The following is a 22,578-nucleotide window of genomic DNA, read 5'->3' on the forward strand; positions in this document are numbered from 1 at the left end:
GTAGAGAATGCTTAAATTTAACAGTTTAATGTGCCAGAATTTCAATTTAAGAATGAAATTGTCTGAAAATACAAGATCTTATCAGAAAATAGAAATTTTATACGCATGGAGCTTTTCTAATTTAAGTCTTTGTAATCTTAGAATTTTAAAATGTTGACAATGATATTGTATGAATACATGAATTGTATAATATTCAGGGCTCGGCAACCGTATTTCACACGAGTATTTCATTTTAATACATTAAGATTTACAGGCATTTTTCCGATCTACACACTTTCTTCATTTTTAATAATTGGTTAAACAAGGATAAAGAAAGCATTTATAAAAGAGAAGTTTAACAAATTATGTAAGACAGACAAACAATAATTAACAAATACAGAGTACAACTGATAGTATTTTTAACATTATTTACAAGTTTAAACAACAGTTCCGTTAAAATCTATTCCAAAATTACTAATAGAGCTGTTATGCTTAGAAAATTAAAGAATTGCAGCGGTTTCTATATTGTACCTAAAGGATACAGGAATCATCATGTTCTATGAAATCAATGTGACAATTTTAAAAATACCTAAGTAAACGTTAAGAGCCAACAGTTTTGGACGAACGGACCGACCCTAATCTTAGAAAAGCTTTTTTTTATACACATACGTGATATTCTATGACAAACAACATTCCCCTTTTATACATGATTATTTTATACATATATTGATCTTATTTTGTTGTTTACTACCTGTTCTAATCTACATAATTTCCAATGAGTGAGAGTAAACATAAGGATAACATAATGTATAAATGTATGTTAATGAATAATGTATTCATTTGATTTTGCACAACTATAAGTATGCTAATGGTTAATTATAAGCAAGCTGTAAAAATTATCAGATTTAATACAGATTACCAAAAAATATGAGTTAGCGTCTTTTGCTAACAACATCTTGTTAAAAAAAACTGTTACTAAAGTCAATTTTTTTTTATTTTATTTTTCATATAATTTACAAATATTCTATGGCTTTTGTTTGCTTTAAATTTAGGATTAATTTGCAATAATATTTTGTTATAATTTAGGATCTGTTTTGACACAGAATATGACTGCTTGTATGAACGCAGAGTTTTATGAGGTAAATTCTTTTTTATTAGTGATCCTACTTTATAATTTACTCGGTTTATCCATCAGTTGGTCCTTAACTCTTTAAAGGAAAGTAATTTTTCTTGCTGCTATTTAAGATTTACTGTTTTTGTGTATATGTATACTACTTAGTCAGTCGGTCATGATCAAATTCACATTTATATGGTGAAATGTAAAAAAATTGTGATTTTCTAATCCTTCTCTTTTCCTATCCCTCTTTTGTTATGAACACTGAACGTCTGAACTCCCTTGGTTCGTTTGTTTATTAATGGTTTTCATGGAAAGCACAAGTCAAAAGTATTGATAGGTTTATAATTTGTCAGTTTGTATATGTTTGCTAAAATGTTATTTTTTCCCTTTTTTGATAAAATGAATACCAATAAGCTTTTAATTATGTGAAACAACTTTTGTTTTGATTTTAGGGTCTTTACAAATATTCTGGAACGTTCTTTCAATCCTTTGTTTTTGTAGCTGGAATCATTGGTAAGTTTTATTTTATAGTAGCTACATTGAATAAGAAATCTGGTGATTCTAATTACACAAGTCAACTGTTTAATGGAGCAGCTTTCATACGATTACGTCTTGTCTGTCTGCTCAAAGGATTCAGTTATATTTGCAGCAGTTTTTCTTTTTTCTTTACAAACTGAATAACAGAATAATGATTAAACATACAGGCAAAACCAAATGCTATTGGGAAACACAACAATTAATATTGACAGTTTATATTTAACTAGGATTTTTATAAATACTTGGGACCAATATAAAGCTTCCATACAATATTGAGAATTCACTTGATACAGCTGTATCTTAGATCGGTACGGACAGACAAAAAATGGCATTAAATCAGCCAACAGTGTGGAATTGAATGATAGAGCAACCGAAGAAAATTTTATTATCTATCAACAAATTTAAGAACAAACACTACTGTTTCCAATAAAAAAATTTCCTTGTATGACATATACCTAGCATTACTGAATTTAAGTAAGTAGATGTCAAATCTTATCACGATCAATTTTATAAACAAAGAATTTTCCTCACATTCACTATTGGCGCGGAAAAATATTTCTTTTAAAAAATACAGATGCTTTGTATATCACAGGAATATTTAAAGTTGTAATATCTAACTATTAGATATCAAATTTTAGATTTCATATATTAATAGAATCTAATTTTTATTAAGGCATATTTGTTATCTTATCAAAAACTAAATATTAAAGGGACTAAATAAAAGTTTAAGCTTTATTCCTACTTATGTCTCTACATTTAATATACTAGTGATTGACTCCTAGCATAGAAAGTTTGACGGACATAAAAATAACCAAAAATATTCCCAAGACCCATGTAAATCTTCCGTAAAATTGAGAACTTAATCGGTTAAGTAGTTAGCCATATATTATAAAGGACAAAAAAATCCAGAGTTACTAGGGTTAAAACCAAATCCATTTTAGCAAGGCTTCAAGTCAGGGACCAGGGGACTTTAAATAGCAATCATACTGTCATCCAAAGTTTTATAAACAATCTCTCATTCGGTTGATCAAAAATATTTAGTTCTTAATTGGTTCGTAAAAAAACTTTAATGTCTTTACTTCTCTATCAATAATTTTAACCTATTTCGCTTAAGAGCTGATTTTGTTTCAAATAATTGGAAGTGTACATCAATTCATTGTCCAATGTCATTTCTTTCAATATGCCACATTTATCAATATAATTTAAACATTATATAATAGAAGAAACGCATAAGAGAACTTTCAGACTAACACAGTGTAAAAAAATGTATAATGTAAAATTATACCCTTTGAAATACCTATTTTAAATTTTTAAGGTTAAAAAGTCCTTAAAATTGCCATATCATCAAAAAAAGTATTGCGCAGGGAAAGATTATCAAAAAAAGTTAATAAGATGTATATGTAAATAATAAACAATCCTATTATATAAAGTAGTAAGCTTTTATGTCTGTAGCTAAAGTTCTTCATTTTAGGGAAGCTTCAGGTAAGTTCCAGGGTAGTTTTTGGCTATTTTTTAAAGATATAGGTCTTTGGGTGGTTTGAAGCTATTTTTTGCCCTCCCCTGCCCTGTAGGCGCGCAGCAGTGCTTTTTCCTTTCTATTTTATCCATTCTTTTTTTATTTTGCGGCATTTTTGTATCCAAAATTGTGTCTCTATGAAATGTGTTAAAACTCAACATGAAAATTCTGATTCATCATTAGATAAAGTTGGAATTTCTTTTTCAAAATTTCTTTTAGAACTTTAAATATTTAATATTTCAACATTTTTTTGATTAAGATGTATCAAGAGTAGTGGAATAACATCTTTTATTACCAACCTTAGGATTAGTTAGGAATTATATAACAAATGTCGTGCAGCAAAAAGGTTTCTTTTGACTTCAATAGGACCTCTGAAAATTCCTGGCTACACATTATTATAAACCTATTCCTTGTCTAAAATTTTTCAGCTTTGCACGTGAGGGAGGAGACATTGGACTGCAATTTAGATGTTCCCAAAGCTTTATTGATACGATTTACTCTGAGTATTTCTAAAGTTTATTTAAACATTATATTGTTTAGGTAACATGATAGTTATAGTAACAGCATTGAGTACTAAATCTCTGCACAACACCACCAACAGTTACCTTGTCATAACATTATTTGTTTAGGTAACATTATAGTTATAGTAACAGTATTGAGTACTAAATCTCTGCACAACACCACCAACAGTTACCTTGTCATAATATTATATGTTTAGGTAACATGATAGTTATAGTAACAGTATTGAGTACTAAATCTCTGCACAACACCACCAACAGTTACCTTGTCATAATATTATATGTTTAGGTAACATGATAGTTATAGTAACAGTATTGAGTACTAAATCTCTGCACAACACCATCAACAGTTACCTTGTCATAATATTATATGTTTAGGTAACATGATAGTTATAGTAACAGTATTGAGTACTAAATCTCTGCACAACACCACAAACAGTTACCTTGTCATAATATTATATGTTTAGGTAACATGATAGTTATAGTAACAGTATTGAGTACTAAATCTCTGCACAACACCACCAACAGTTACCATGTCATAATATTATATGTTTAGGTAACATGATAGTTATAGTAACAGTATTGAGTACTAAATCTCTGCACAACACCACCAACAGTTACCTTGTCATAATATTATATGTTTAGGTAACATGATAGTTATAATAACAGTATTGAGTACTAAATCTCTGCACAACACCACAAACAGTTACCTTGTCATAATATTATATGTTTAGGTAACATGATAGTTATAGTAACAGTATTGAGTACTAAATCTCTGCACAACACCACCAACAGTTACCTTGTCATAACATTATTTGTTTAGGTAACATTATAGTTATAGTAACAGTATTGAGTACTAAATCTCTGCACAACACCACCAACAGTTACCTTGTCATAATATTATATGTTTAGGTAACATGATAGTTATAGTAACAGTATTGAGTACTAAATCTCTGCACAACACCACCAACAGTTACCTTGTCATAATATTATATGTTTAGGTAACATGATAGTTATAGTAACAGTATTGAGTACTAAATTTCTGCACAACACCATCAACAGTTACCTTGTCATAATATTATATGTTTAGGTAACATGATAGTTATAGTAACAGTATTGAGTACTAAATCTCTGCACAACACCACAAACAGTTACCTTGTCATAATATTATATGTTTAGGTAACATGATAGTTATAGTAACAGTATTGAGTACTAAATCTCTGCACAACACCACCAACAGTTACCATGTCATAATATTATATGTTTAGGTAACATGATAGTTATAGTAACAGTATTGAGTACTAAATCTCTGCACAACACCACCAACAGTTACCTTGTCATAATATTATATGTTTAGGTAACATGATAGTTATAGTAACAGTATTGAGTACTAAATCTCTGCACAACACCACCAACAGTTACCATGTCATAATATTATATGTTTAGGTAACATGATAGTTATAGTAACAGTATTGAGTACTAAATCTCTGCACAACACCACCAACAGTTACCTTGTCATAATATTATATGTTTAGGTAACATGATAGTTATAGTAACAGTATTGAGTACTAAATCTCTGCACAACACCACCAACAGTTACCATGTCATAATATTATATGTTTAGGTAACATGATAGTTATAGTAACAGTATTGAGTACTAAATCTCTGCACAACACCACCAACAGTTACCTTGTCTCACTGGCTATGGCTGATCTCATTACCCTATTTGCTTCGTGCCCACAGGTATTCATAAATAAATGACAAAAAATTCAGCATTTATTTTGTAGCGAAGCTACTCTATAATCAACTTCGCCTGTCTGTCAATCCTAAACGCTATGGGGGAAATGTGATTCTGTCGTCTGTATTGAGGATTACAGCTGAAATTTTTAATTGGAGATTCCTAAGACATAGGCGCATCTATCTAGTCAACACATTGTTTGGTCCGTCAATTTGTCGGTCATACTTCAAAAGATATAAACCTTATTAGTTAAAGGTTTTGTGATTATCTTTGAGTTTTTGCATATTCTCCTTCTTTCTTTTCTTTGTTATTGCAACTAAACATCTGCTCTATAACTCACTATATCCATTTATCTATTTCATTTTTTAAGCTTCGTTACATATGGATGTTGGCATCCTTGTTTTCTTTCTATTTAAAAAAAATATTTTTGAGCAGATCCTTTCAATTTTATTTTTTTGGTTTTGATTGCTTAGCCTAAATATGCAAATATCTTTATATTTTTTTCAGGAGATCATATCCTATCACATGCTTGGAGACAAGTAAGTTTTCTTTTAATAAATGCAAAGATGTTTTACAAATTATGTGTTTAAGGACGTTCTGCCATACTTAATTATCACTTTTGATTTTTTTTATATCGTATGAGCAGTAGATTTTTCGGATCATGGAAAGAAAACGAAGTAGTGGATTTCAGCTTTTCTGTGGGGGGCTCTAACCCTCCAAGGCCTATTTCGTAACTCTACGGGGCAATCATTAACATTTAACGTTCCTAATCCAACCCAAAATAACCTATCAAAAGCAAAAATAAGAAGAAACCCACTAATTCGTTTTCTTTCCATGATCCGATTTTTTAAATATTACTAGCGTTACCATTCTTCATGGTTTAGTTCTAATTTTTTCTTAGAATGTATAATTTTTCCTACAATATTTGTATTTTTGTCTGTAGATTATGAATAAGAATACGAGTATTTTCAGATGATGATAGTTTTTTTGTGTGATGAACTAGCTCTAATAGTCTGAGCGAAATGTAACAATTATTTGAAATCTTACAAATGAGATAAACCTTTAAGTCTTTCTAAAACAATTCCGAATCCATCGATTAAAAGTTGTCAGAGTTGAAATAATAAAGATATTAATTTATACAATAACCACTCGATATTTTATTATGTAGACCATTATATGTACTGTACAATATTCTGTGATTAAATTCTTAGGATCTACTGCAGTTCACGGTAAAATATTGCTGGTAACGAATATTGCTAAAAATTTATGAATTTTAAAGGCTGCTAGCTGCCAAACGGCTGAACGTACAGATCATACCCGCACACCATTTTAAGCGGCATAAGAAGGCCTACAAATAATCTAGAATAGCCAAGATCCAATGATGCACAGGGAAAGCTTCACTGAAGAAAAACAGAATAAAATAGGTCTTTTTAGCGCATTTCTCTGCACTGCGAGATAATTATGCATTATTGATTTATGGCTATTCCAGATTATTTGTAGGCCTTCTTATGCCGCTTAAAACAGTTTGCGGGCATGATCTGTTCGTTCAGCCGTTTGGCAGCTAGCAGCCTTTAAAATTCATAAATTTTTAGCAATATTCGTTACCAGCAATATTTTACCGTGAACTGCAGTAGATCCAATTCTTATGATGCTTTGTAAATTTCTAGAAAATGAAATGTTCAAATAAAATACTTGTGGTTTCTTTCAAGTTTTTAATATCCCGAGACATTGAGGCATTTCCTTTCAATTTTTACATTCTCTGCCCTGCAAATATTCTTTTATTGAACAACAGGTCCGTAAGCGTGCATAAGGGGGGTGTAGGGGAGATTTCAACACTCCCCTAAAATTGAAATTAGGAAAGCCTGCCTTCGCCTTTTTTAACCTTTTCAATAAATACAAAACCCTGTGCACATCACTGGATATATATATTATAAGAATTTCGACTAAAACTGTTCTAAAGTTTAGAATACAAGTTGTTTAAGTTGAATTGTTTTTGGTTAAGCAATTTTGATTACTGTTACTTAATCTCATAGGATTTATGAAATGTATGCAAATGCTTACGAAAAAAGATGTGTATATTCTAACAAATACATCAACATACATATTTGCATAAAACTATTACTCACATTTATATAGGCCTTGCTAAAACACGGAACACTTTCGATATTCTAAATAAAAATGGGAATATAGGATTGTAGAAATTCCATGATTTTATTTTTTCTTCAAGGGATAAGTTGCTGTAGGTTAATTCTAGTCGTTGCTAACCATCCAACTATATAAGATTGTCGACAATTTCCATTATTTTCATTTTATTATTCAATTTGAAATATTTTTAGTTTAATAATGGGTAAAGCTGTGAGCTATCCATCGTACTTCTCTAAAAACCCAAACAAAGTTTTCTTATCTACCTGACGGTCCCCTTATATCTAGTAATCTATGGCAAAATCCATTATAATGTGTGTGTGAGTGTGTGTGTGTGTGAGTGTGTGTGTGTGTGAGTGAGTGTGTGTAGACTAAAAACAATCAATCTTTATTGTTTATTTGCCATGCAGTCCATCACAAAATCATTTATTTGCAAAAATAGTTTTATATTTGATCACTTCCTACATACATTAACCCACAACACAAGGGACATATTTTATGCAAATTAATTAGTTTAAAAATTAACCATCTTTTTTTCTATGTTTTGTATGTTTAAAATGACATGTATGGACAAATCTATTTCATTTTCTTATGTTGGTAATCCTTATTCTAATGCATAATTATATTTCTATTTGTATTTCTGTCTTTCCTAATCTTATTCTTTTAGGAGCAAAGCTACTCTTTAATTCTTTGTACCTCTGTCTGTTCCAGGGGGGGAACTTAAATAACTTGGATGTCAATAGTAATAAACAGCTGTTTTTTAGTGAAGATCATTCACAATCAATTAGGATCTGTCCATTGATGAGGTCCTAGCTCTAATAAAGAAATTAACTCTGCTATTATGTAAGATAGGCTGCTTATTCTTGTGAGGCTTCCTTACTTTTTAGGTAATGGCGCAATGGGTAGGGTGTTTGCCTGGTAATCTAAGGGTTCCCGGTTCAAGCCCCGCCACGTGCAAAATTAACTCTGATGAATTGAGCCATACTGATGAGCCCTAAAAGGGCGAAACACTGTGTCTATGGATAACTTTTTTATATACTTTTTTTAAAATTTTTCAGCTTCGCTATGTTATCATCCATGTTTGTTGAGTATAAATATTTAACAAAAGCAAAATATATTTTTATATTTAGATAAAAAGACATAAATGACATTAATGCCAAAACCAATGAACGTATAAATCTATACTTCTCAACCCATATCTAAAGCTTAAAGAATGAGATAAAAGGTTTTTAGGTTATTTTATAAATTGTCGGAAAGCAAAATATTTAACAGGTAACATCCGAAAATTGCGGCTAGATTACAGATTGCTATTTTACTGGCGGTTTCGATTTTTAACGCGCACATTGTTAGAAATATCGATAGATTTACGCCATTTTTTGCGGATGTGGATGTTTGTTTACAATGCTGGTAAGATGTAGTTATAGATACAGATTTGGCAGCTCCAGAGAAAATGTGTTTGCGGCTGCAGCTGTATCTGCCAAGACCGACTATATATGAAAATACAAGTTTCAAAAAAGCTTCTTACTCTAACTATATTATTATATGTACTACTCTTTACCATATATTTATTTGATACAGTAATATGTTATTAATCAATTTATCATCAATAGTTGAGTATAAAAGCTGGATATAAATCTCTCATTTTTACCAGGGAAAATGTTTATTGAGGTCACAAAAACAGATTTATACACTCTGGGGGTGATAATATCCCTCAAATGGTATTGTGGAGCATTTATTAACCCCCTCAACCTTAACACAAAAATCCCTTTAAATAAAGTTCTCATCCTCATGTCGTAGCTGTCACAATTATCAGCCATGTGACGTCATAAAAATGAGGGATTATCCATCTTTTTTAGTCTTTCCCACTTCTCCTCTCATCTCCCTCGTTTTTATGACGTCACATGGCAGATATTTGAGACACTTTGTTCCGCTACCTCATGTCATTAAAGTCAAAATTAACACCAATTCGTTGATTAGTCAGCCATAACCACAACTAAGTAAAAATAACATTAAAATAATGACAATTCAATGGATATAATCCAATTTAAACAATTCGAAAAATTTATGGTCACTGAATTGATTATTCAAATAAAAAGATTTATCCAAATTGTGGATAGACTTTTATTACCATAAACACTTTTTATAGCAGCTTACTTATACAGATATTTTAGTATAATACAATATTTTACAATAATATCCCTATTGAGAAATCTTTTAAACAGATATTTTAGTTTTTAAAGAAGGTACTCTATATATGTTTGTATACGACAATCGGCCCAAATTTTTAGGAACTATAAACTTGCTATAAATAAAACTAAAAAATGGACTAAATTATCTATATTGATAACGTACATTAATAAGATAAAGAAAATGTTATCTTTAAAAATAATTTTATTTTTAGATGGATATGGGGAAGCATTGGCTGCTCGATGTTTGTATACCTGCAATATCTGGGCATCAATGTTTCTGCATTGTCCTTGACAGCCTTCACTGTAGAGAGGTACATTGCTGTCTGCCATCCCATGAAGGCCCAGGTCAGATTTTATTATTACAAATATGTGCCAAAAAAAACCTGGTTATTATTGTAGATTTTTTCAGGGATGATTGTCTATTATACGATATGATAATTTTAATGTTTCTTTAAATGAACTGGTTTACAGTTAATGACAAAATAATACAAACATTACAAAATTAAGTTGAAATGATGTATATTAAAACTAGTATTTAATTATTTATTTGATTAGATTAAATAACTATACTTTATATGTTAATAATACTTTATTTAAAAGTAGGAATACTTATTTATCGCATCGTATTATTGACTGCTTTCCGCGGATAACGAAAAGAAAAATTATAAGATAAAAAAAGTTCTAAGGCCAGGGTTAGTAAAATAGTTATTAATTTTATTATTTTTATTTTGATATTCGTGGAAATTTGTCTTTAATATGATACTGTACAAGCTGTTGCAGTTTGCCTGAGAACCGGTTATAATCTAGCTAGCGGATATTAATCAGTTTTGATGGCATGTGTGAAAATATATTGAACCACCGACTTAGATTGAGCGCAGATATTATTCATTTATTTTCCCTCTAGATCGAAAATATTAAATTCATAAAAGGAATAGCGTTTTGCAATTACAATTTATGGGTAATGATTTTCCTTATTTGCCGACATGTTATTAAATTTCAAATTTACCTGAGGTCTGACAACTTACAAATATATAAAACATTTTATAGATGGCATGTTAGTTGTACACTTTAGTAGAAATTCATAAATGTATTGAACTATTTTTAGAACACATGCTCTCAGTCAAGAGCTAAGAGAATATTGATATACTGTTCTTTGTACGACTTATTGTACTTTGATCTATATTTAGAAGAAATGTAAAAATAATGGTTATGTACTTGATTAGTACAACTGACTCACTTAAGTAGATTTAACAGCAAATGTCACCAATATCAACTGCAAACCTAAAATAATGTATCCTAATCGGCCACCACGTTCAATTCTTAATCTGCTAGACATTAGTTATAAATTATACTTACATTATTCATTTCTGTAACAACGTGACAACAATGGCCTAGTATCAGAATTTTGCTAGCTAAGTAGTGGGGTTAGCATTTTCAGGTCTACCAAAAAAAAGTCTTTAGATTATGCTTATTGAATGATGGGCAAGGGCATTTATCTATTTATGACTACATATACTAACCTAAACTTTCACAAATCACAGCTTCAAACAATTTAGACATCTAAATATAGAGTAGCTTCCTTCTAAATATCACAATAAAATTTTTTTATTTTTGATACAATCAGCATAATTTTCTTCTAAACACACAAATCAGCATATTTTTTACATTTTAGAACTCTTAAATGACATTCATTATTTCTACAATCGTTTTACTTACAAAATTTCATTATAACTACAATAATAACTACATATATAACTACAAGGTAACTACATTTATAACTACATTTCTATATATACAAACAAATTCCAATAGAAACACATAATAAACACCAGTTAAGTCACATTTAATTTAATGCAGTGTAAATAACTGCAATCATATCTCCAAGGGTTTTTTTTTACTCCCTTATCAGATAACACAAACAGCGGCTTGGGTAAATCCTCTAACTTGACTAATGGTCATAAATGAGGTGTCAAGTCGCAATTATTTACTTATGACTGACTTTATGTTCTATTTTGCATTATGATTAATTGTAATTGGTTTTTCATCTATAAACTTACATAAACGTTGTCATATGTATAATAATTGAATTTGAAATATACATACATCCCTATTTTTAGTACATATGTACCCAGTCCAGAGCTAAGAGGATAATAATGTACTGCTGGTTGTTTACTCTGCTCTACTGTTCACCCTGGCTCTTCCTTGTCCACCTGGAGGATTCCTGTGTCATTGGATTCGGAAAGGTTAGTCCATTTCTCAGGGAGAGAGGGGACATTTGGTTGCATATTACACTAGTCCCCAAACTATATAGGAACGTTTTCTAATTTGTTGGCTTAACAACTTTAGGGACTTTAATTGAATTTTGGTTGGATGATTCATTAAGTTGAGCATTCAAACGTTTCAACCACTAATTGTAATCTATTTTTGTGTATCATTATTTGGGATGTTCATAAATTAAACAACCATTGTCGTATCTCTTTAGATCCCTGATATCTTCCCCATTATTTAAAACAATAAGAAGGATGTCTTTCCGTTTGTCTGTGCGCTAATCTCTTTACAAATTAGGTGTTTACGTTCTTATGGAATATTCCTAGCGATTATATCATGGTTGTTGGCTATTTTCAAGGATGACCATTACTACATCAAACCCCAACCAACCCTTCACTCCAAAAATGTTCATGTTTCTATCATAAAAAAAATTAGAAATAAATTAATCTTCGTATTTGAAACCCTTTATATTAACGGATGTAAGATATACGTAGATATTTTGACAGGGGAAAATTTAGGGGAAATTTAGCTTGCTAATATTGACCTCATTTATTGGTCCATTCGTTCATCCAGTAACATGAGAGGGATTGGGTAAAGGGAGCATAACGGGGCATCGTTATTTTAGCCAGCTGCGAGCAATACATTATCAGAGTACATGAAAATCTCGTGTAACATCCAAGTAAGAATAAATCAATTTTCATAATGTAAATGAAAGCACTATCAAACACGTTGATTTAGTCAAACTAACACAAATAACTAATGTAACTAATAAATAAGAAAAGTAAAGATACGACACAAAATATTTTTACTTTCTACGATTTATGGGATAAAAATAAAATTATATAAACATTTATTCATCTATTTTTAGATAACCAAGTGTAAATGGCGACTGCCTCGCTCCTCTGTATTCTACAAGATCTTGTTCTTCACCGACATAATCCTGTTCTACATGATTCCTCTCATCCTCACCTCCATCCTCTACTCTCTCATTGCCTGGGTTCTCTTCAGATCAAGGAAATTTACCTTACAGCAAAAAATTATGTGTGTTTGAAACAAAGCTTTTTTACGTTTAGAATCTTGTTCTAATTGTCCATTTCAAGCTATAAATTCATAATGATTCCGATAACAATATGGTATACATTGAAAGCCTGCCACTTAGTAATTATAAATTTAACAATAACACAATTAAAAAATTATGATTTATCGGTCGATTAGAAATAATATTCCAATCATAGAATCTCTGTAATTAAGAATGTTCTTAGAATGTCACACAATTTTATTATTCATCCATATGGTTCGCTTTTATGATTAACATCATTACTTTTTTATATTTATGTAAAGAAAGGAAAACAGAACGATTTTAATTTTTACAGTCCTAATCAAAGGAAAAAGAAATCCTTAAAAAACACTAACTTTAATGACTTTTTTTCCATTTATTAGGCTTCTCTTTTGCTAAAAAAGTATAATTCTATAGGAGTTATAGGGAACTAGCACTCTACGTCAATTCAGATGCATTTTTCTTAAAAATTTTTATTGTAAGCTAACGATTGACGTACAGGACAAATGAAATAATCAGCAGCACTAGTAAAGCAAGAGTTCAGGTAAAAAATAAATTGAAAAACTTTATGTACGGTATGATTATATGATATCTTCCTGAGTCAGTTTTAGAATATGTAGCAAGCTAGGTAGGGATGGGACATTGGAATTTGAATTATATAGTGTTCCCAAAATTTTATAGACTTGTCTAATTTATTGTCTAAACAACTTTATGGTAGTTTCTATCAGTCTAAAGAGATAGTTTTATCTTAAATTTGGGCTCATCAATTTAGCCTCCTTGTCTTGTCTCTTGAGATCCCCGATCCCTCATCATAAGTTCCTCATTATTAATATGGTGTGTCAGGTTTTAGGACAAAAAGTTTGTTAATTTTTTTACGATTTAAATTCCTGTAAATTTTTTCTCATATATTTTTCTTACGTTTTCAACCAAATTAAACAAAAGAAAATTACAATACTTTACTTGTGGTAAAAAAAACCATGTTCATTTACATTAAAAAAGTTTTTTATTCAAAAGTTTTAATTTAATTTATTTGTTTAAATTCTTTGTTCATCTTTGTAAACTTGTTTTTTTTTTAAATGCACAAGTTCAAATTGTTATTCATTAGCAAAATAGATAAAGATGTATTTTTTTTTAATTTAAGTCATTTCTTTTGCTTTAAATTCAAAATTTCTAGGCAAAACATAATTCAACACAAAAGAATACTTTTTAGAATAGTTAAATTTAATTACTTAAAGTATTCATTTAAAGAATGCATTTTTTGGTTCATTTGTTAGAATTCAACTTTTTAACTTTTATAATTTAGGTTGTGAAAATGTTGGCAGCTGTAGTCATTATTTTTGCCTGCCTCTGGTTGCCGTACAGGTACTATATATTATCAGTTGGTGCCAGGTACCACATAGTTTAGATTCTAAGGCTAGCATAAGCTTGTCTTAACTTCTTTAGGGCATTATAGACTGGTCATAAGATTTACATAAAATGACCTTGTCCTATTATATAATGTAGTATGATTTGTTGTCTGTAGCTAAGGATCTCGATAACCGCCGAACTGATAAGGTTCTCTTTTACAGTAAATCTCCCTATAGGTTCTCAGATGTTTTTTAAGTTATTTTTATAGATAAATCTGGGTATGGTTTAATACTTTTTTTCTGCCTTTCCATATCCCTTCAAATATAGAGCTCATAGATGCTTGAGACGCAGCATTTATTAAATTTAGAAAGTAAAATAGAGAATCTTAATATCTATACGTAACTAAAGTTGTTTATGAGCCTCATATCGAAAACTGCCATTAGGATATCTTATTTTAGTCCGTGATTCCCCTAAATATCTATTCTATTTATAAATCAATATTTAGGGATGTCTTTTCATCTGCTATCCAAACCCCTAGTGTTTATTGTATATCTTTACTTTATGTCCATCTGTTTATCTGTTTATCTGTTTATAAACTTTATCTAAATGTGTACTTACATTTACTTATTTAGGGGCATGCTAGTGTATAATACAGTGGCCAGTATGACTGGCTATCCTGTTTATATGGATCTTTGGTACCTTATGTTTGCTAAGGTAGATTTTTATCTTCAAATTTTCATAAAACAGAATGGTGGTTCCCTCAAAGTGCCTTGTCGAGCACATAACCCCAACCACACTGATTTTGATGTAAAATGTAAAAGGGAGGATTTTTCTAGTGTTTTTATTGACACAGGGTAGTACCGCAGAGTTAGGTAGTAAGGTATACAGGAATGAAAAATAAACACCCAACGCCTCCCTTTATTTAAATTTACAGAAGTGTCTGTATACGCAAACTTAGTTGATAGTAAAGATTTATGAAATTTCTTCTGAAAATTTCTATAACTGATGGGCATATATTCTGTTTTACATTTTGTCGTCCGTCTGTTTGTAAGGGCGTGGTGTATTACAGACAACAAGAGGGGGGGATAAACCGCTCTTGACACGCCTCTAATGAAATACTGATTTTGGACTGTGTAAAGAGATTTTGAAAAGATCTACAAGACAATCAACTTATTTTGTTACCCTGCTTGACTTGATTCTTATGTTATTGTGTTTCATGTATGAACTTTGCTACTTTTGGTTGTACTTATACTTGTTTACATCTTAAAACTGAATATTTACCTATATAGATTGGTGAAAAATAATAAACAAATAAATAATAAATCATTATTTCTATAAGGATTGTAAATGAAAGATTAATCACATATTAATGGAAGAAAAATATATTGAATACAAAAAGCTGGAAAAATAATAATAATAGACATATTTTTATTCATTTAATAACATAAAATATAATGTTTGTTTTTCCCATGAATAATTTCCGTATTCCCCTCTTCAATGTAGCCATGCGCACTTAAATGAAATTAACTTTTTATGAAAAATGACAACTTTACTACACAACAATAGATAATTTTGTTCAGATTTGGCTTTTATATATAAGATCATTAAGATTATATAAGATACAAATTAGGATCGTTTTAAAGCTAAGCATATCCATCTAAAATAAATGTAGGGTAACTTGTCTACTAATTGGGTTTAAATTTGCAGCTTATTCACAGCTTATTTACTTATTTTGTCGAAGGTTTTGTGCATTTAGTGCTATTTCTTATACTAGTTTCCTATACTCTAGCCTTTAGTGGCTTTGCTTTAAAAGCGGGAGGGCAGCCATATTTATTTTTCTTATAAACATAAGAGATTTTTTTCTCGGGTGGGGAGGGGGGGTTAAGGGGATAATTTTTTTTCATTGATATTTTGTAAAATAAAAGACAATTTGGGGGGAAGGGGGATTTTTTTTAGGACATATCTTGAAAGGATATATGACTCACACAACCTTCATATCCCATAGAACAAAATCCAACATCATTCAAAATATAAAATGCTAGTTTCAGCCGTTTATGATATCTTAGCGGACACACTTGCAGACAGAGGGACATTCTATTACTGTAGATTAAAATTTTATGATGTGATTATTATTTTCAGACATGTGCCTATATAAACAGTGCTGTAAATCCCATCCTGTACAACGCTATGTCCACTAAGGTAAAACTATATTTGGATTATGTAGATATTACGAAGAAAGGTGTTTTCAACAAAGTATACTCACAGACAATCGCACAGCCTTAGATTTTACGTTCTTATAAGTGGTATAGCACTGCAAGAACTTTAAGTAATCTGGGATAGCAGCCAAGACTCAATTTTGAAAAAGCAGTTAAACAACCCCCCTAAAATCAAAATTGGGATGGTCTGTTTTCATCATTTTCACCCCCTCAAGGTTTACAACTCCCTAGAGGAATCTTCGTGCACTCCACCAAATTAAACGTTCGCTTCGTGTACATTGTTTGGGTGATTAGCTTTTCTAGATTATTTGTATGTCAGAATTTAATGATTTTATTGGTTAGATTGAATGATAAACAAAACTACCCCTTCAGTAGGTTAATATAATTGGTTAAGAAGTTTGGAACCCATTGGTCAAAGTCAATAAAATTACCCAAAGATAATGATTCATCGAATAAGATAAATTTGCTATAAAACTTTGGGTACCAGTATAATTCACAGTCCAATGCCTCCTACTGAATTGCAAATTATTTGACCGTATGCAGCTTTCAATATATTTTTTTTGTAATACCTCTCTTGATATTCACGACTTGATCTCTTTATTTATTCATCAAACCAACTTTCAACTTTTTAGTTCTTGTCTGTAAAGAGAGTTCTTGAAAACTTTTTCAATTTGTTTAGTTTATTTCTAAAGCTGCTGACTACTGCAATATACGCTCTAATATTTCATAGGGAAGTAAAATAAATTTAGATTTAAAATTTTCTATTTTCATTTAATGAGTCTTTGTAAATAAATCTTATTCTGTAGTAATCTTTTTACCAGGATAATGTAAAGTAACACGTTGTAGTAAGAACTTAATTTTTGAATTTTTAAATTTTTTTATACGTTTTTACAGTTTCGACGAGCTTTCAAGAGAATATTATCATGTCCACCTGACTACGCTATTCCTAGCCATCACCAGCAGCTTGGAGTTACTCATTCCAGGTATATAGATAGATAGATACTCTCCTATTTATTCCAGATATTTAGATAGACAGATACTCTCCTATGCAAAAGACTATTCCCGGTATAAAAATAGATATATACTATCCTAACATAAAGTCAATTCCAAGTATATATAGATACTCTTCTTTCAAAAAGTTAATTCTTGATATAATGATTGGTAGATACAGATAAATATAATGTTATTTAACCACAGTATATTACAGTTACAGAAAAAAAAGTAAATATATATAATATATTACATAATATTTAAAGGTTCGTAGATAAACTAGGATTATTCTACAATTTGGATCATGTTAGAATTTAAAGAATTCTAATGGCATTTATCATTTTTACAGTATAGCTTCGAAACCGATTAGTATCCGGTGGATTAGAACCGGTTATCAGCCATACTGAAATATTATGTAAAGCGTCGTACTAAATCCAGTTTTCTACGAATATAAAAAGGTACAATTATAAGATGAAAACCATTTTTTTAACCAGTGTATTCTTTTTTTTTGACGCTAATAAACTGACCTTAATTGTACATTTTTATATCTGCGGAAAGCTGTTTATAACACGACGCACTGAATAACTATTAACGTTTTTGTTTTACATCAGAGTGCGAGGAAGCTCCGCTGCCATGCTGGACGTGAATCTTGATCCTGGAACGAGGAAACTATCCGTCACCCAGTCAATTAACTTTACCCGCTCACACCGAGTTGATAGTGATAGAATGGAGACAAGATTCTAAATTCAAAACAATATTCATGGAAACATCAAGATATATCAATGGATATATTATTACTTGGATCTTACACCAGATTTTCATATTCTCTGATATAGTGAAACACAAAGCAAGCTAAGATAACAATACCCACCAACTCCCCTCTTTACTCCATCCCCTTTCATCCTCCTTGATGACCAAACTGACCAACAAAAGAGTTCCATTTTAGCAAGCTAAATTGACGACAATTTTCCCCTATCATAATCCACGTATATTCTACATGCATTGGTGGATTTTTAACTCCCCCCCCCCCCCCTCCTATCCTGGAATTTTACATTCATTTCAATTTTTCATTTGGGATGGATTTACATTATTTTCTAAATTTATTTAGAAGATTAAAAAAAATTTGACATACATTTAGTTTTAAATAAAAAAGATGGATAAAAATGAGTTTTTGTTTAAATGATATATTGGAATATTATTTCTAACCGTTTACACTTAAATATTATTTCTAATAATTGATCAGAAATATTACTTTAGTATTTTTAAAAGCGAAGTTTTTCTATAATTAGGATCGGTCCGTACGTCCGTCCGTACGTAACGGAAAGCTTCTTTCGTTAATATAGGCAATTTAGAATTGTCCTATCGATTTCAAACTTTTCATGATGATTCCTGTAGTAGTTAGGTACGATTTAGAAAGCAACTTTATAATCGTTACGTCCATTTTGAACATGTTGATTTTTTAATCTTTTTAAAAACATTTTTTATGTGATATAATCATCCGATTGATCTGATTATTTTAGTACTATTGTATCAATAAGCATCTCTGTAATCAAGTCCTAAAATATCAGTATGTCCATGAACAGAATTCTGTATTTTTGTAATTTTGTAATTTTTGCAACAATTTTACGTATAATTTTGTCAAAACTTAAATATTTACATTTTGTATATTCAGTTCTAACACTCTACAAGAGTTAATGTTCGTCTGTCATACCGTTTCAAAGCTTTGCTTTTCTGGATGCTGTCATCATTGTTTTTGTTAAATTCACGTTATATAGACGTTGCATGAAGAAAAATGTACAATGTTGTGTAGTTTATTATTGATGAATACGTCCTGATATACAACAAGGATGGTAACACCATCCATAAGTAGCGAAGCAATAAAAAATTCATGGACAGCAAAAGGAACCAACTTAGTTTTAGATCAGATATTTAGTGGTCATAAAAAAGAGAAAACTGAATCAAAGAAGTCCAAGTAAAGGGAGGGGGGGGGGTTAAAGAGGAGTCCCCTCCTTCCCCATAAAAATTACAAAACCTTTCTTAAATAAGTATAAAAAGACAGAAGAACCAATGGACCAAGAAACATTCATGATAAAGGTGCATAAAATCAAGGGAAATCTACATTAGATTAAATCTTAGTTTGCAGCAGTTATAAAGACGGATATTTAGAGATATAGAGTAGCTTCTATACTTAAATCCTTTAAAGAAAATAATTGTCGAGTATCTACACTACTAAAAATTTGTAAATCAAAATATTCGTGAATTTTCTATAGTTTATTATATATATTGTAAAAATGTTTTATGGAATATTTTGTATATTGATAAATGGTTTTTGACATATGATAACTTTATGTTTGGTATAAATATTATATTTTTGTATTATTGTCTTGTTTATTTCATTTTATTTATACAAAATCTATCACAAATATTTTAATGAAAAGTAAAATGTATTTTGGATTAAATTGTAAATTGATTTATAAATTTTATTTTGTCAAAATAAATGATAGAATTAATTTTGTGGCACCTAACAATGTTCACCAACGTTTAACAAAGTCTGTCTGTCTGTATGTCTTTCTATTCGGATGAAGCTTAAGATCTCGCTAACCGCTGGAAAGACTGTACTATGGTTTTCAGTAAATATGTCAATACAGTTTTAAGCTATTTTCTTTGTGGGTAGAACAACTCCTACCCCCCAATAATGAAATTTGTATAATACAAGGATGAAAACATCCATAAAAAGGAAGCTCTGAAACAATAGTACAAACGAGCATTGACACTTATATAGTGTCAGAACTGAATGAACAGAATATTGTATAAAAATTGAAACAATATTGTAAGTAAATTTGTTGAAAAAATGCTTAAATACTGGATGTTTAAGGTTATACTTACATGTTTAGGATTTGATCATAAAAATTTGTTGTTAAAAAAGTTAAAAATCAACATGTTTAAAATGGACGTACGGACGCTTTCTAAATAGTACCTAACTATAACAGAAATCACCATGCAAAATTTGAAATTGATAGGAAAATTCTAACATGCCTAGATTAACGGGGAAAAAAGCTAGCCGTTCCAGACGGACGTACAGACGGACTGACCTAATTTATCTGGTTTTAACACGAAGTTTAATGTAGGCAAAATACAAATATACTAACAATTAATTGTTTTGTTTTTCAGTTCAGGAATTTGAGTATATATCTTTTAATGCTTTGAAATTCAATAGATTGCGTTGAACCATTCCTCAATTAAATGTGTGTCCGTTGTTCTAGCCTTACGAATAAGGCTTTAATCGAAGTGACCGAAAAAAGGAAACACAGTAATGCATTTGTCTTGCCTGTCTGAAGCAAATTCAATATGAACGAGAAAAATATTATTGCACTTTTTAATTGATTTGCCTTCTTTTGTAGAAATATTTCAATGTTCTTAAAAATGAAATTTTAAAATTATTATTTTACATATTTATTCTTTACCTATTCGCTTTTATCCCAGAACTTATGGCATTATCTTCTTACATGTATCCAAACTAGGAATACACATGGATAGGTAAATGATAGCAAAAAAGATAAAATTCTCTAAATTCGAAAAGTAAGATTGCAGCTTTTTATACTCAAACAATAACAATAACGTCCAAGGGAAGGAAAATGATTAGAAAAACGAAATGTTAAAAAAAAAAGAAAATAGAACACAACAGTAAAATGAAAAGGATATTCTGCTATAAACATTACAACATTCATCCTGTATATAAACATATAATTATTTACGTATATTGTATATTTACATAGAGAATTAGTATTTGAAATAGAGAGAAAACTAAATATATAAAGAGCGGCTCAAGGTCGTGAACCGCAACTGTGCATGGTTGGAATTTTATATCGCGTTTAACACATATTTACCAAACAGTTTGAAGCTTATATTGGAAATAGTTTTGCTAAATTCATTAATATTCCATCCATAATTCAAAAAACACAAAAAATCGTCCACGGATCTATCTTGTAACCTTGATACCAACTCAGTTTCTCTGTCAGATATATCTTTCTTAATGATTCTAAATTAAATTTTAGAAAAAAAGAAAATACATGCATTTTCAAAATTAGTTTTATATACAAGTAATATAGAAAATGAGAAACACATATTTTAATTAACTAACCATCCTTCTTTCTGTCTGTTTTAGTATACTTTGTTTGTATTTGCAGCTTTGCTATTAATGAATATACCCAGAGATCTCAAGGGACAAGACAATGGCCGATAAGTTTTTGTACACCGCCAATGATGATACACTAAATGATCCCTTCTGTAGATTAAAATTAGTGGTTCAAATGTTTGGACACTTAACTCAATGAAATTAAATATATAATCAAAATTCAATAAAAGTCCCCAAAGTTGTTGAGACAACGTATAAGAAAACGTTACATAAAAAAATTGAGGAGTAGTGTAATAAACCAGGAATAAGGTATTACCAACAAGCAAAATAAATCTAAAATAATATTTGGGGGGCAAATGGAGAGGTCGTCAATTTTACGATGTGTTTCCCCCCAACGACAGCTGATAAACACGTATAGGTTAAGTGATTTTTTTCCGAATTAATTTCGTTATTGGTAAATGGTAATAAACAGTACAAGGTACCCCTCATTGTATAGATTATTTAGAGAAAACCTTATAAATCTTTAAAGTAAGAGATCGGGAACCAGTAAAAAAATTCTTAAAACTTTTTTAATTAATAAAAAGAAAAATATAAACCTACTTCTCATTCTACTGACGCAAAATCCAAAGCTACTAAGGACTAAGCCATTGGTATTTATAATTGTATTTATGTACTTTAAGTACAATACACATTTCAAAATTATCTAAAATTCTAAATTTAAGAATTGTGTTATAATTTAGAATTTGTGCATGCAGATTTATTTGTTTTCCTCGAGCACAATTAATATTATTAAATCTGCATTTTAAACAGGGAGGGATGGGACATTGAA

The 22,578-nt window shown here is 30.1% G+C and overlaps 1 protein-coding gene across 1 annotated transcript in view; it reads left to right on the forward strand.

Annotated features, from left to right (window-relative positions):
- Positions 1-19,835, forward strand: part of LOC145332480 (thyrotropin-releasing hormone receptor-like) — a 32,524-nt gene extending 12,689 nt beyond the window's left edge. The window contains exons 3-15 of the mRNA XM_080177825.1: positions 1,066-1,118; positions 1,549-1,609; positions 5,292-5,410; positions 5,913-5,944; positions 9,949-10,081; positions 11,854-11,979; positions 12,873-13,016; positions 13,561-13,605; positions 14,365-14,423; positions 15,041-15,122; positions 16,548-16,607; positions 17,519-17,607; positions 18,226-19,835. Of these exons, the coding sequence (XP_080033951.1) occupies positions 1,066-1,118; positions 1,549-1,609; positions 5,292-5,410; positions 5,913-5,944; positions 9,949-10,081; positions 11,854-11,979; positions 12,873-13,016; positions 13,561-13,605; positions 14,365-14,423; positions 15,041-15,122; positions 16,548-16,607; positions 17,519-17,607; positions 18,226-18,358 (1,136 nt within the window). The 3' untranslated portion in view covers positions 18,359-19,835. The remainder of the gene's footprint in view (positions 1-1,065; positions 1,119-1,548; positions 1,610-5,291; positions 5,411-5,912; positions 5,945-9,948; positions 10,082-11,853; positions 11,980-12,872; positions 13,017-13,560; positions 13,606-14,364; positions 14,424-15,040; positions 15,123-16,547; positions 16,608-17,518; positions 17,608-18,225) is intronic.
- The last annotated feature ends 2,743 nt before the right edge of the window (positions 19,836-22,578 follow it).

This window comes from Acartia tonsa, chromosome 1, assembly GCF_053477335.1.
Source record: "Acartia tonsa isolate MP-2025a chromosome 1, ASM5347733v1, whole genome shotgun sequence".
Lineage (NCBI taxonomy): Eukaryota > Metazoa > Arthropoda > Copepoda > Calanoida > Acartiidae > Acartia > Acartia tonsa.